Raw genomic sequence first — 13,624 nt, 5'->3', positions numbered from 1 at the left:
ATGACGGCACGTTCGAGTCATTACCGAGACCTCGGCCAGCAGCACCCGTCGATGACCGCGCCTACTTGAACCGTTCCTTGATCTTGTTTATCGCAAGTCACCGGTGTGCATCTGTCGGGACTCAACACTGTCAAGAAACGGTTTCAGATTAGGCATGCAAGTGTGACAATACTCATGCATAAAATGACTCGCATGATAATGGTAGGCGGCCACATGTCAAACGTGTGGTCTGTTGAGTGGATAGCTGGATTGAAGTAATAGATGTGGCAAGAACTTGCAGGGGTAATACGAGCAAACCGTCATCAGTATACTTCCCATGTGTATAACAAATGTAATATGAGTTTGTCCATAATAAGCTTACAAAACATGGCTACCAAACACACCGATAGCCAACGATCTCCTGAATATAGAGGTTTGGATGTTTCTGAACATATCAATCATGACGGCCACAATGGCAAGGTCTGTCACGATATTGACTATATTCAAGTATGTCCAAAACGATACCTAGAAGGAGAAACAGTAAAAGTCAGATAACTACATGTGTATGCTATCAAAGTAATTATCAGCACACTTACAGGCTGTATGCATTGCTCGCCTAAAACATTCCATGGCTCTGGTAGCTTGCATTGAAATAGGAGAGTCATTATGAACGATATCGCCCCGAATTCAATGGCAAACTCAAGTTGAGCGACAAGGGTATCTCTAACGGCTCTATTTGCGTTATTACTAGTTTACTTCCTGACAACGAAGTTGAAACTGCATTTCTCACTAACGATGGTATCCAAGTAAGTTCTCCCACCTCGATCCGACGGGACCGCTGAACATTCACCACCCTTATCTTGAATCGTCGAGGCACAGACAGCAGCTAATGTACTTGAGGTCATGGACGTGCACAAAACATCGTCGTATTTTCAGACGAATGGGGTGGAGTATAAACGTGTACAGCTTCCAATGATTAACCATTTGCGTTGACAATCCATTGGGTTCAAGGTTTGTCACTGCCAGCTATTACCGTCGCCTTGAATTCTAAGTTCAGGCTATCAAGCTTCACTTGTAGCTAATTAATGTTACCTGCTCTAGACTCATAGCCCATCTTTGCTGTTTTGATCACGCATTCTCATTGTGAGACTCTCCAGGCCGATGGTCAATTCTTCTCAGAGTCATTTTGTTCCCAAACGATCTTACTCTTCAACGGCCGCGATACAGGGTTCGATGCTCCTTTCAAAATTTACCTTCTTCAGACTTGCGTATTGTGATATGCTAAAGTGATATCACATCGTGCTAAAGTGCTAAAGTGATACGCACGTGATAAGGGATTTTCGGGTGATGCGCCGGATCTGGTGATCTGCCGGATTTACTCCCGCTTGCACTCCAGGCATTAACTGACAACAAGTCCACAATCGTGATCCTAAATCATCCAAAATCAAGCATATAATGAAAATTCTGCTGCTAGATGCGTATCATTCTATTTCATAGTCCTCGAGCCATCGCGGCCGCTTGCTATTGCGCTGCGGCCTCCTAGAGTCCCGAAATGCCACCACCATCTCCCGATCATTCTCAACAACGAGAAATGGCTTTTTTGGGCTAGCAGTGCGGTTTGGAGTGGCTATTGCCTTCAGTTTCGCATTTTGTCTCGGTGGATCTGGCGTCTTCCATGCTGCCGGTGGCTCCCGTGTAGGTGGAAGAGCGACGATTATTTCATCCTCAACATCCGCACTTTTTTCGCGACCGTCCAAAGCCGGCTGTCCTTCATGTTCCATTTTATGTGCTATTTCTAGATTCTGGCGCTCGAGATCTCGTCGGATCTGCCGATTTTCCTCCCTCTCTTGTTGTCTGGCTTCTTTTGCCTGCCGTTTCCTCTCTGTTTCTGCCTCACGTTGCCTCCTTCTCTCTAGGGCTAGAGCTTTCTGCTCTGCTGCCTTCTTCTGCCGCTGAACCTTTTGGGCTTCCTTCTTTAGTGCCTCCTCTTTCCGTTGTGCGTCTATTTCTGCCTTCTTTACGCGAGCTTGTGCGACTTTCGCTGGGCTAAACACCTGGGCTGCGTTAGGATCTGTTCGATCAAAAAGTAGATCTTTCAAGGCTTTATCGCGCTGCCTGCGCTTCTTCTCCTGAATAATTGTCTCACGGAGTCCTTGGTTCTCATATCGAAGCAGGTCAACCTCGGATTGAAGGCTTTCGAGAGTGCTCTTCAGCTTTCGGCTATTGCGGCCCCCAGAGACCCAATCAACTACACGACTTACACTGGTTGATCAACTTAGTGTATTACACTCAACTAAATCAACTAAATCAGGACAATCCTGACTAATCAATTAAACTAAATTTGGGCCTCTCGTGTACGTGGATTTAGTTGATTTCAGTGTAACTGTTGATGGTTAAAGGGCTGCACATTTGATCTCGAACTTAGCTTCAGGGTAGGTTCGGCTGCGGGCGAGACGACAAGTCAGCTTCCTCCCCCTATTCTACATCCGTAATTTGTATTCTAACCAAAGTGCCTTAAGGTAGAGCCTCCGCTACTGCGTCGTGCGTCTGTTGATCCTTGGTTGATTGACTTCGGCATCTTTTTACCCATCTTGGAACCGTATTGCCATGTTTTGAATGCCGTGTAGCGGAACGATGGCTGATGCCTAGTTTATTGAAATATCTTCCTGCTAGCTAGCACCTGCTTGATCATCACATAACACCTATTTCTGGCCATCTACAACAAGTATCATCGCTTCTTTTCTGTAAGGGGTCGCCGGTCGGCCCCAGTAAGTTCCGTAAGGGGACACGCGGCTCATTCAGCTAACAAAAAAGAGAGAGCAGACGTTCTCGAGGGGTGGACTCTCTACTATGGTGGTTAACTGGGCAGTCAATGCTCAGGGGCTGGTTGTGAGACCCTCATTTGGTGGCGTTATCAGCATTGCCATCAACCCAGGTGCACGGCAACGAGTTAGTCCGTGACACTTTCACATTATGTCTTTATGTTTACTATGACCATGAGCGCTTCGGAATTCCTAGAATCGTCCCCAATTTCTATCGATGATGTCCCAATTGACTTCGAACTCCCAGTGCCTTCCACGCCTGCTTCTTCTGCCGAGAGCTCATTGACGCCGTTCTCCCCGCCGCCGACGACATTGCCCACTCCTGATAAGTACGATACGCGTCTTTGGGGACATTTTCCGGGTTGGGTATGGTCAGAAAGAAGCAAAGACAACTACTCATGGGCTTGGGAATATGGATACGACATACAACATGACGACGAGCGCAGATGGGTCTGCAAGCCGTGTATTCAGAAGAACGACCCCAGACCTAAGAATTTCGTTGCTATTGGCCTTCAGAATGCGCTGAATCACTTATACAAGGATCACGGAATATCTGCACCAGATAACAAGACAAAGTCCGGCTTGCAAAAGAAAGCCGAGGAGAAGCCAGGGAGCAAGAGGCCAAGATCGATTGTGGATATATGGAAGCTCGACCCTTTAAGACCTCGAGAACAGGCGATTGCCAACTCTATGATACGCGGATTTAATCGAAATCACTTTCAACGTCTCCTGATCGAGTGGATAGTCGACACGAATCAGCCCTTTAGTGTTGTTGAACATGAGAGACTCCGGGATATCTTCGAATACCTTAACCCTGCAGTCAAGATCACGAACGCCAACATCTCTGATACCACAGTTCGCGCGCTCATCAACTCCGAATTTAAAAAGCACAAGGCGCGCGTCATTGAAGCCCTGCGAAAGAGCCCCGGCTTAATACACGTCAGCTTTGACGGATGGAGGGCGCGGAATCGACACTCGTTATACGGTATCGTGTGCTTCTTCAGGGACGAGAATAGCAAGCCCCACAAGGTCGCTCTGGGGGTCCCCGAAGTCCGCAGACATTCGGGGAACAACATTGCAACAGAAGTCCTTTATACCATCGAGGCTTTTGGCATCGAGGAGAATATTGGGTATTTTACCCTTGACAATGCCGAGAACAACGACACAGCACTTGAGGCTATTGGCAAAAAGCTCGGCTTCAATGGCGCTCGAAGGCGAGGCCGCTGCTTCGGCCATATAGTCAATCTGTCTGCGAAGGCACTACTGTTCGGGAAGGATACAGACGCGTTCGAAGAACAACTTTCTGGTGCAGAAGCGCTGTCTGAAGCCGAATACGAACTTTGGCGACAGAAAGGGCCGGTTGGGAAGCTCCATAATTTCGTCGTGGATGTTGATCGATCGGACAGACTGACATACCTGTTGAAAGAACTTCAAGAGTACGACATATCCATGTCGGACGATCCGAAAATACGGTCAAAAAGCCCCGTCTCGGTAGTGCTAGATAACGATACGCGCTGGCTTTCCCAGCTCTATATGATCCGCCGCGCCTTGAGACTTCGAAGGTACTTCGAACTGCTAGTCGCGAAGTTCCGAATCCAATGGGAGGAGGAGAATACATCAAAAAGAACTGGCCAGTTGAAAAAGTCGGCTGTCCGGCCTCGAATCCTTAGAGACGAGAACCAACTTACGGCCAACGATTGGTCTGTACTTCAACACTTCGCGACGATCCTTGGATACTATGAAGATGCAGTCAAGACTCTAGAAGGCGACGGTTTAATCAGGAAACGCAAGAGGGGTTATACTGGTTCATATGGAAACGTTTGGGATGTGATCAATGGGTTTGAATTCCTGCTTGGCAAGCTCGAAAAATATAAGGCGATGGCAAAAGATTTTCCTGACCCCGAACAGTTCAGGATCGGCATAAATATGGCCTGGGAGAAATTAGACAAGTATTACACTATTCTCGACACAACACCGATATATTATACCGCCCTCGCACTCCACCCGGCATACAGATGGGGATGGTTCGAGCAGGCCTGGGTACATAAGCCCGACTGGATCAGATCTGCAAAAAGGATAGTTCAAGAAGTGTGGGACGAGTCCTATCGAGATTTCCATATTGTGGTGGCCTCAAATGACGAGCCTGTTGCAAAACGACAGAAGCAATACTACAATGCCTTCGAAGAGCATTGCGAACAGTCCCGTATCGACTCCATACAGACAGAGCCTCTACTGGACGACGACACGATTGGCGACGAATACGAACGATGGCAATCGAGCCATGAGAGCACTGACAAGACTGTGCGAGATCCGATAGCGTATTGGCATGAGAAGCGCCTGCAATACCCTCGTCTCTCCCGAATGGCCCTCGACTTTGTCACAATACAATCAATGTCTGCAGAATGTGAGAGGATGTTCTCGGCAGCAGGGCAGATGGTTGTTCCCCAACGGTGCAATCTTCAGGCGCAAACAGTTGGGATGTGTCAGGTATTGAGGTCGTGGTTTCGGGCAGGCATTATCAACGACCTAGATCCGTTATTTCTCTCGATCATAGAGGAGAAGAAAGAGCTCGAGGGCATCCATCTTAATGATGATGAGTTCAGAAGACGGGAGCTATCGTGGCTCGCTGCCGCGGCGAAAACAGCTGGCCATTGAAGAGGCGATTCGAGTGCTACAAGAGTGAATGAAGGGAAGGGGACGGGAGCAGCCGAAGGTAGATTCGCACCAGAGGAGCCTCGGGAAGCCCTACTTGTTGTACCAGCCAGCAAAAGTGGACATCACCTCCTTCTAAGAGGGAGGTATTTGTTAGAATATGTCGTCTCTGACACTTTTTAATGCGAGGGGATGGTTAGCGTCACTGTGGCCAACCCTGACACGGGCGCGATGAGATCAACTCAAGAGATAATGCCACTATATTGCACGAAAACCAAGATGAAGAGGAAAGAGGTATGAGCAAGCGCGTGGACGTGTAGACGCGTTAACTTAGTGCCATCATGCGCTGCCCCACTACGCCGCGACTCTGGATGATGCCGCCACAAACCTCCATCCACTGAAGTCAACTACACTTAAATCAACTACATTTGAGGTGTCCGTTGATACACTACATTCAAAGTTTCATTACTAATCTACACTTACTCTAAATTGACAGATGCCGTGTAGTTGATTTAGTTGATTGGGTCTCTGGCGGCCCCTATCTGCAGCGGACGTATCAACAACTTTGTCTACAAGTCGGCGTAAATCTCGAGCAGTAGGTTGTTGGAGGGCCAATGACTCTGCAGAGTCTCCACCTGTATCTGAATTGTCTTCTTCTTTGTCGGTGATCTGGGATAAAATGACTTCTGGGTCAAATGGCAAGAGACCAGTGCGTTTCCACCCACTCGCAATGTTCTCGGCAGAGAAGGAAGTTTCAAATGCGCTCCAAAACAAAGTCCAGAACTCGCGCTTTGATAGATTAATAAGGCCTTGTGTTTTTGCCGTCCACTGGATAAGCTGATTTGAGTATGCGGTTGACAGAGGGCTGAACAGCGACACATCCAAGGGCTGCAACCGATGTGTGGAATGGGGAGGGAACACCGCAATAATAATCCTGTGTTGGTCACACCACTCTAGAAAGTCCATATTAACATGGCTGGAGTGGCCATCGGTAATAAGGAGACGATAATCACGACCGTTGCGGGCTTTCGCCTTGGTAAAGCGGTCGAAAACGCCTATCGGCCACTCTTTCCCAAGTTCGTGATTTGTCCACCCCGTCTCCGAGGTTGTAAAGAAAGCCGATTGATGCTCTGGGTCAAATTCTGCAAGCCAAGAATCTTGGACTTGCCCTGGCTTGCCTTGGTAGATGAGAAATGGCGGCAGCGATGTCATATCCTGGCAGACGCATGCCAGGAAGGTAATCCAGGATCGATTGCCATCTTGGGATGCGCCGAGTAATTTACCCTGCTTTTTGACACTTAGGGAAAATACTCTCTTTGTCCTATTAATCACGCCCAAGAGAAACCCCTTTTCGTCCACGTTATATGTGTTGCAAGGCAGAATGTTGTATTTCTCGATTTTCGTGCGGATCTTCTACCATCAGCCGCGAATGGGGAGCGTTGCACGTTGACTTACAAGCTCAAAATAATCCTTATACCTAGAAGCATTATCGGCTCTCTTTCGCGCGGCGTCTAGCCCGTCGAACCAGATGCAACCAAGCTCATTACGATTGCGTCGAACGAAGCTGTACGGCCAGTCCTTTCCGACCTTAATTTTCGCGATATCCTGCGCAAAGTTCTTTACCATTGATAGCGTGGGGGGGATGCCACGCGATGAAAGCTTGTGAATATAGGCAATAAGATCTCGTTCTTGTTGTTTTGATAGACATGACTTATACAATCTGTCAGCATCCCGTCTTGACCTCTGTTTGCCTTGATTCCGGCGCCGCAGCGTAGTCTCATCGCAATCGAAACGTCGTGCTGTCTTAGCATAATTAATTTTGTCTGCAGATTTCAGGAATTCAAGAGCTTCATCAATCGGCTCCATGGTTGTTGAGTGATTGTTGATTAAAAAGCGGTGTGCAGAGTGGAGGTAATCCGGCAGATCACCAGATCCGGCGCATCACCCGAAAATCCCTTATTGCGACCCAGAATTTACTTGTTCTGGCAGTCACTAATGCACGAACGGGTGGCCTGGAAGAACCCCCAAGTACGTTAAATGATTCGATTACTGGATGCGTGAAAGGCATATTCAGAAGACTCCTGATGGTGGCGGCATGTATATAGTCATCGATAACGACTTTCATAGTGGCGATGCAGTGGATCGGATATAAATTAGGACTAATGGCTACTAAGGTCATGGAAAAACCCGTTCGTGGTGTAAAACATGCTAGAGTGCTAAAGTGATATCACAGGTGCTAAAGTGCTAAAGGTATATTCTAGCACACTTGATTGTGTTATGTGAATATGAATATGAATATCACTTTAGCACTTTATATCACAATACGCAAGTCTGGCCTTCTTTCAATCAACTCTATGTCGCTGTCGTTCCGCCGTACAAGTCCATTGGAGGCGTGCAGAGAATTATGCTGTCTTCGGAAAGAGAAGGTTACTCCTGCTGGATTCGTTGATGTTCTACGTGATAATAGCGATACGAGCTTCTTTGATATGACTGTTACATTTCAGTAGGAGTATTTCCAGACTTAGTATGGTCAGAGCCACCAACCGGACATAGACGCCCCAACACTGTACAACAAGATCTCGAGGTTTCGTAGCAGAGTATTCAGGCCCTTGGATCCGCTGTATCCCAGGTAGACGTAGAGTCGGCATGCACTACTCACCCGTTAGAAGCATATCGATCAAGAGAGATTGCCATTCTCACCAGCAAATTGTCCCGAGGATACTTGTTGTGAAAACCACGATTAATGCCCCACGCTGGTGGTGCTGCAGCTTCGCACGATATAGGATTGAAAGGGGAATACATATTAGAATGATGTCAAAGCCAACGCTGATCAAAATCCAAGCTGTTTATCTAATTAATTCAGATTTAAGCAAATGAAGGGATTATGCATACAAATATCAGTTGTAACATAATCCACGCATGATTCCGAGTCTATTTCATCGGAAAAGTTGCTTTGGATAGGACGGCACCGGAAGAGGTGCACAAGTGAAATCGCGGTGCCAAGACCTATGATACCATATACAAGAAGGTAAACAGAGAGGCGGAGATATCGAAACGGTTGCGGAACTGAGATATATCAGATATGCGAAGGTGAAAGGTTGAAGAAACATACGAATATGGAGAATGCAATAACACACGGAAACTTTTATTGTGGAGCACACAAGGAAGTAACTAATAATTAGAAGGTGACCGAACTTTCGTATCGTCAGTAGGTTCTGATAGGTAGGATCAGGAAGAACGAACGTACTATGCTTGTTAGTCTTAGACTAGAGTGATCGGAGTCACCTTGGCTTATTTTTGCCTGATCGATGGTTACATAATGCCCGATCTGGGCGACCGTGTGTGGAAAGATAACCAGGACCTGCCAAGAAACAGATTATTACTTATTAACAGTTATCTTGCCGAATATACTGACGCCAGAGATAACCATCAAGTAGTCATCGGAGCGGAATTTTTCCACAGCTTTGTGTCGTGCCAAAGACCGAGAAGCAATAATAAGAACTGAAAAAAGCACACTGTGATTAGGCAGGTTCATCTAGCTGTACGCAGACAAGTGCAACCCAGTACTTACGGGTAAGCGCGTTAACCACACACCAACCTGCCAGCCAGGCATTCATTTTGTTGAGTTAAGAAGGCAGCAATGTTCAATCTCGAGTGTTTGTCTTAACTGGAATTCGTTGTATTGGTAGCTATCATGTCAACAGGCTATATGATTCACTAGTTGCAATATTCACTAGCGGAAGTCGGTGATTTAAATCACCTAGGGCTTGCAGGGCATTAAGGCCTGCAACTACTACCACTGCTATTGTTGATTGGCTGGACTAGCCATGTCTGGGGGTGGCGCATTTCCTCCCAACCCTAGTCAGTGCTGCCACTGTGGCCGTCAGCTTGACTCATGCTCTGCTGACGATGCTTCGCGACAAGCGATGGTTTTAGGTTGTTGACATGGTGAAGGGTTTTCGGTTACAAGAAAGTGTAGAAACTTTGCGAAACTTTCTCTCTGTGCCAAAAGCGTAGGTTAACCCATTGGTGGGGTATTATCGGATAAAATACAGTACTACGCCACCCTTTGCATGTTAGAAGGCTGGCGGTACAATCAGCCGAAGGCTGCGAGTCGGTGGGCCACGCAACCAGCCATAGTCATGTTGCACTAGATTGGGTGTGTGTTTTGTTGAAATTCCTGTGTCCTCCTGCCAAATCTACCATGTTACTTCCTCCTTACTTCCTACCATTTTATCCAATAAGAATATCGTTTTAAGCGTGACCTTCCCGACCAGAGTGGGGAATCTATCTACGGATGTAGATGAAATGTAGATGTAGATAGATGTAGATCTACATCTACCTATCTACCAAAGGGTCAAGTGGGTCATCTATCTATCTACTTGGTGGTTTGGTAGATAGACGAAATGTAGATAGATGCCAAGAAAGCCAATGAAGTAGAGGTACATCAAAATGTAGCTATATTTACCATACCAACAGGTAGCGGTACTCTTCTTGTGTCGCAGACTCAAATGATGGTATATTTGCTTTTTCTGGAACCCCGTTTTTCAGGGGCCAGCAGGGGTTTGATGCCTGGAACGGAGGTAGATAGATGGCATCTACTGGTAGCCTACGTAGCCTACATCTATCTATCTATCCAATAATATATGACTAAGCATCTACATCTATCTACCTGAACTGTCGGTAGATAGATGTAGATAGATTCCCCACTCTGGATACGAGACAGTCTTCGGCATGCCCCGTCGCTAGACTCAAGGATGTAGAGATATATTCCAAGGCATATTTATAGAACATTCACAGTGTTTCAGTTATCTACCTAATGACTCGACCTGTCACTCACTTGTTTACGAAGTGAGAACTAGCCCCAAGCAATCAGGCAGGGAGGCATGATCTTGACGTCAGGCACGCAAGAATCGATGTCATTTACCGCAAGCATGCGACGCCATACCGCGGACGTCATTGGTCCCTAGGCAAGCCACACAATACACTTGCTACCAGCGTTCCGAATAGGCGGTCCAAATGGGCTGGACCGCCTGGACCGCCTGTTTTAAGCAGTCCTGTCCAGCGTTTTTGGTGGACCAGGCGGTCCAGTTTGAGGACCCTGGACCGCCTGGACCGCCTACATGAACTGCATAACTGAATAGAGCTGAGGTCTTGTGGTTGATGGTGGACCACCTCGTCAATCAACAAAAGCAAAACTGATGCGGACACGAGCCTCGATAGGTGGGCAATTCCACGTCTTGTCGCAACACCTACCTACGTGACTCGACGCGCGTGTTTGTTCTTATCATTATAACCATTGCGCACATTGCCTTCGGTAATGGGACGAGGACGACATAATAAGTAACTGGAGTATATTAAAGCAACTAACTACTTTTTAGCGTGCCATAACCGGCTAAATTGTGAGCTTAGTGTGTAGTAGATGTCAATAAGTCTGTCTGGACCGTTTAAGACAGGCGGTCCAGTCCACGACTTTTGGACTAGTAGGCGGTCCAGTCCAAGGTTGCTGCATTGGTAGGCGGTCCAGTTTGCGGCCTCTGGACTGGACGGACCGCCTATTAGGAACGCTGCTTGCTACATTTCAATAATCCACACGCAGCATCATACAATCGAAATAGATTTGCGATCTGAATTTTGTATCCATCGTTGCAACCAATACCTGAGATAAATTATCATGGGATTGGCTAACCTGGACGCGAGGCATTGGGAGGCATATGACGCTCATACGTAAAATGGAGGCGCTTGCTAACCCACCAACCCCCCCCCCCCAGGGAAAAAAAAGTAACCTTCTGCTTAGCCGCCACCCGAAAGTACCTTTATCATAACTAGTCATCTCATAGCGTAGTACAAAAACACAAAGCGAAGGTGAAAAGATGCGGCGTTCATCCGTAAATAGATTCTTCGCAAGCCTCATGTTAAACGTCGTACTCAGCCCCTTGCCACTCCGCTATGTGGATGCAAAAGGACCCTTGTATCCCGGTTGGAATATAGAGAATACGAAAATGAACATCCAAAAAACTTCCCAATTGAGAATGTGAGACTATATGCATAAAACTGGGTATGTAGTGGCTTGTTAAGTCGGCTGCTCCAAACAGGACCTGAAGGTAAGATCAGGAGGGGCTCTCACGAGTTTGAGGGACACCGTTTTTGTCAGTCAAATGAAAGAAAAGGGGACTCGGTCTATACGTTGTACTTCCATCTCATAGCAACATAGCCATCTATATGTACGTAACTACCATTGGAAAAAGAAACTCGGATGTACATTAAGTGCCTCGCAAGTTTTCTTGATCTGACTGACTGCTCCTAACTGGACGCTTCCTGCCCTTCTTCGTCAATAACTACAATGTGCAAAAGGCAATTTTGTAATGCGTGTTGCAATTCTAGCGCTTGCGGCACTGGAGTACGTCGTGCGGTGTTCTTGCTCGGTGGCATGTTGATAATTGCTGTCATCGTACAGTTTTCAACAACAGGCTCTCAATGGAGTCACATATCAGACCAACCCCATGGTCTAAGTCGCCCTCCTAAGGACGAAAGTATGGCACCCTGATAATTATAACCGACGCATGCTGAACACGTTTGTTAACACTGCCTAGAAATCTCCGATGAGAAGATCAGTCTATACGATGAGCGAGCACGAGTCGCAAAAGCAAGTATTTTGTATGGTGACTCAAAACCCGTTCATGAGAGAGCCCTTCGGACACACAAGATTCACAATAGAATTCACGGGTACCCATTTTTCATCCAACGCGAATTGATACTGGACGGGTATTGGACCAAGCCGGCTCACTTACATGCAATCGTCCTAAGCGAACTCGAAAAGTCCAAGCACCGACGCCTCGAATGGTTATATTGGGTCGACGCTGATACTGTGTTGCTAAACTATCAGATGCCCTTAGAATTATTCTTACCTCCAGACGAAGACCGCAACCTGGCTGACATCAGACTTGCATATCCTGATATCATACCCGATATGATAAATAAACCTGATATCAGGATAACACACTATCCTGATATGATATCAGATAAGCAGGATTAGCAGCAATGATATCAGGATAGCAGGATTAGCGGGTTTAGCATGTTTAGCAGGTTTAGCAGGAACTATATACCATTGGACACGGGGCCTAGGAGTACTGCTTTATTTCCATTTGACTAGTTATTTGTCAGTACCTGGTCAATTGGTTACTCCAAATCACTATACGAGTCGGTCGGGATGCTACCGTTTACCTCACCGTCCATAACGAGCCTTCTTCAACCACGTGAAGAACGTAGAACGACTCTCGGTTCGGATTGGATCATGAACAGAGAGTGCATTCGTATACTACAGCCCCCTTTGCTCGGCTCTTTCTTGACGGTTCTGGCTGACCTCTATTTGTGCAGAATATGTAGCGAAAACTTCGGAGAACTGAAGATGGAAGATGCTGTGTCAAGATCAGGTCGCTCATTCAAAGCAAACGCAGTATAGTATTGCCTACGAGGCAACAACAATTGTCATACTGCTGCCTGCAAGGCAGCAGTATTCCAAAGTATTTAGTTATCGTATGATTCCACTCTTTTTTGTAGGAAATCAAGAGTCTCTCGGTGCCCGATTCACAGGGGATCTTCTGCCCGATCGTCGTCCAGTTATGCAAGCAAGTCGTGAAGTGACATGCTGCTTCATCTTCAAGCTCGATGCGCGATCGAGGCAGCGGCGTGCAACCTGCAGTTCCCCGAGACGAGGAGGCAATATGCTGGGAAGTATGGTATGTTTAACATAACGTACTAAATTGTGCGATACTGTGAAGTAACTAAGAGCTCAATATTTACGGCAGGGAGCTCGGTATTATTCGATGCAGCGACGTAGCTTATTCCGCCGGCCGACATTTGACGTCTCTATCCGTGCATTGTTGGCGGGGCGATCCCCTACAAGTAGCCAATGAACCTATTCCGGGTGGCCAATTAGAATCGGTACCTTATCCTGATATCAGGGATGATATCAGGATAATGGTCGACGGCTTTATCCGATATCCGACATATATCATATCGGATATAGCAGGATAGCAGAGATGATATCAGGATAGCATATCAGGATAGGCAAGTCTGAGGAATGGAAGGTCGTTACTGCGGTTCAGAAGATACTTCAACCGTTCAAGGTTGCTTCAAAACAACTCCAGGGCGCAGGCATTTCTGGCAAA

The 13,624-nt window shown here is 46.9% G+C and overlaps 5 protein-coding genes across 5 annotated transcripts in view; 3 read left to right on the top strand and 2 right to left on the bottom strand.

The window, feature by feature from the left end:
- The window catches only part of VFPPC_18301 (KEX1 protease precursor), a gene marked incomplete at both ends in the record, with an annotated part of 2,491 nt that extends 2,422 nt beyond the window's left edge, over positions 1-69 (top strand). Inside the window, one exon of the mRNA XM_022429936.1 lies at positions 1-69. This exon is cut by the window's left edge and continues 585 nt beyond it. Within this exon, the coding sequence (XP_022285064.1) occupies positions 1-69 (69 nt within the window).
- A 1,391-nt stretch (positions 70-1,460) lies between these two features.
- On the bottom strand, positions 1,461-2,588 carry VFPPC_18300 (DDE superfamily endonuclease, CENP-B-like protein; the record flags this gene model as incomplete). Its single annotated transcript, XM_022429935.1, has 2 exons — positions 1,461-2,241; positions 2,566-2,588. The coding sequence occupies 2 exons, from the start codon at positions 2,586-2,588 to the stop codon at positions 1,461-1,463; spliced, it is 804 nt and encodes a 267-aa protein (XP_022285063.1).
- A 387-nt stretch (positions 2,589-2,975) lies between these two features.
- On the top strand, positions 2,976-5,456 carry VFPPC_18299 (restless-like transposase; the record flags this gene model as incomplete). The annotated part of the gene is made up of 1 exon (XM_022429934.1): positions 2,976-5,456. One exon carries the CDS (start codon positions 2,976-2,978, stop codon positions 5,454-5,456), a length of 2,481 nt encoding a protein of 826 aa, XP_022285062.1.
- Positions 5,457-5,921: 465 nt separating this feature from the next.
- Positions 5,922-7,319, bottom strand: VFPPC_18298 (DDE superfamily endonuclease, CENP-B-like protein; the record flags this gene model as incomplete). Its single annotated transcript, XM_022429933.1, has 2 exons — positions 5,922-6,863; positions 6,909-7,319. The coding sequence occupies 2 exons, from the start codon at positions 7,317-7,319 to the stop codon at positions 5,922-5,924; spliced, it is 1,353 nt and encodes a 450-aa protein (XP_022285061.1).
- Positions 7,320-12,868: 5,549 nt separating this feature from the next.
- On the top strand, positions 12,869-13,207 carry VFPPC_18297 (hypothetical protein; the record flags this gene model as incomplete). Its single annotated transcript, XM_022429932.1, has 1 exon — positions 12,869-13,207. The coding sequence occupies one exon, from the start codon at positions 12,869-12,871 to the stop codon at positions 13,205-13,207; it is 339 nt and encodes a 112-aa protein (XP_022285060.1).
- Between the last annotated feature and the right edge of the window lie 417 nt (positions 13,208-13,624).

This window comes from Pochonia chlamydosporia (assembly GCF_001653235.2).
Source record: "Pochonia chlamydosporia 170 chromosome Unknown PCv3seq00012, whole genome shotgun sequence".
Lineage (NCBI taxonomy): Eukaryota > Fungi > Ascomycota > Sordariomycetes > Hypocreales > Clavicipitaceae > Pochonia > Pochonia chlamydosporia.
Note: the sequence above shows the minus strand (reverse complement) of the source record. Positions and strands in the feature narration are given on the sequence as shown.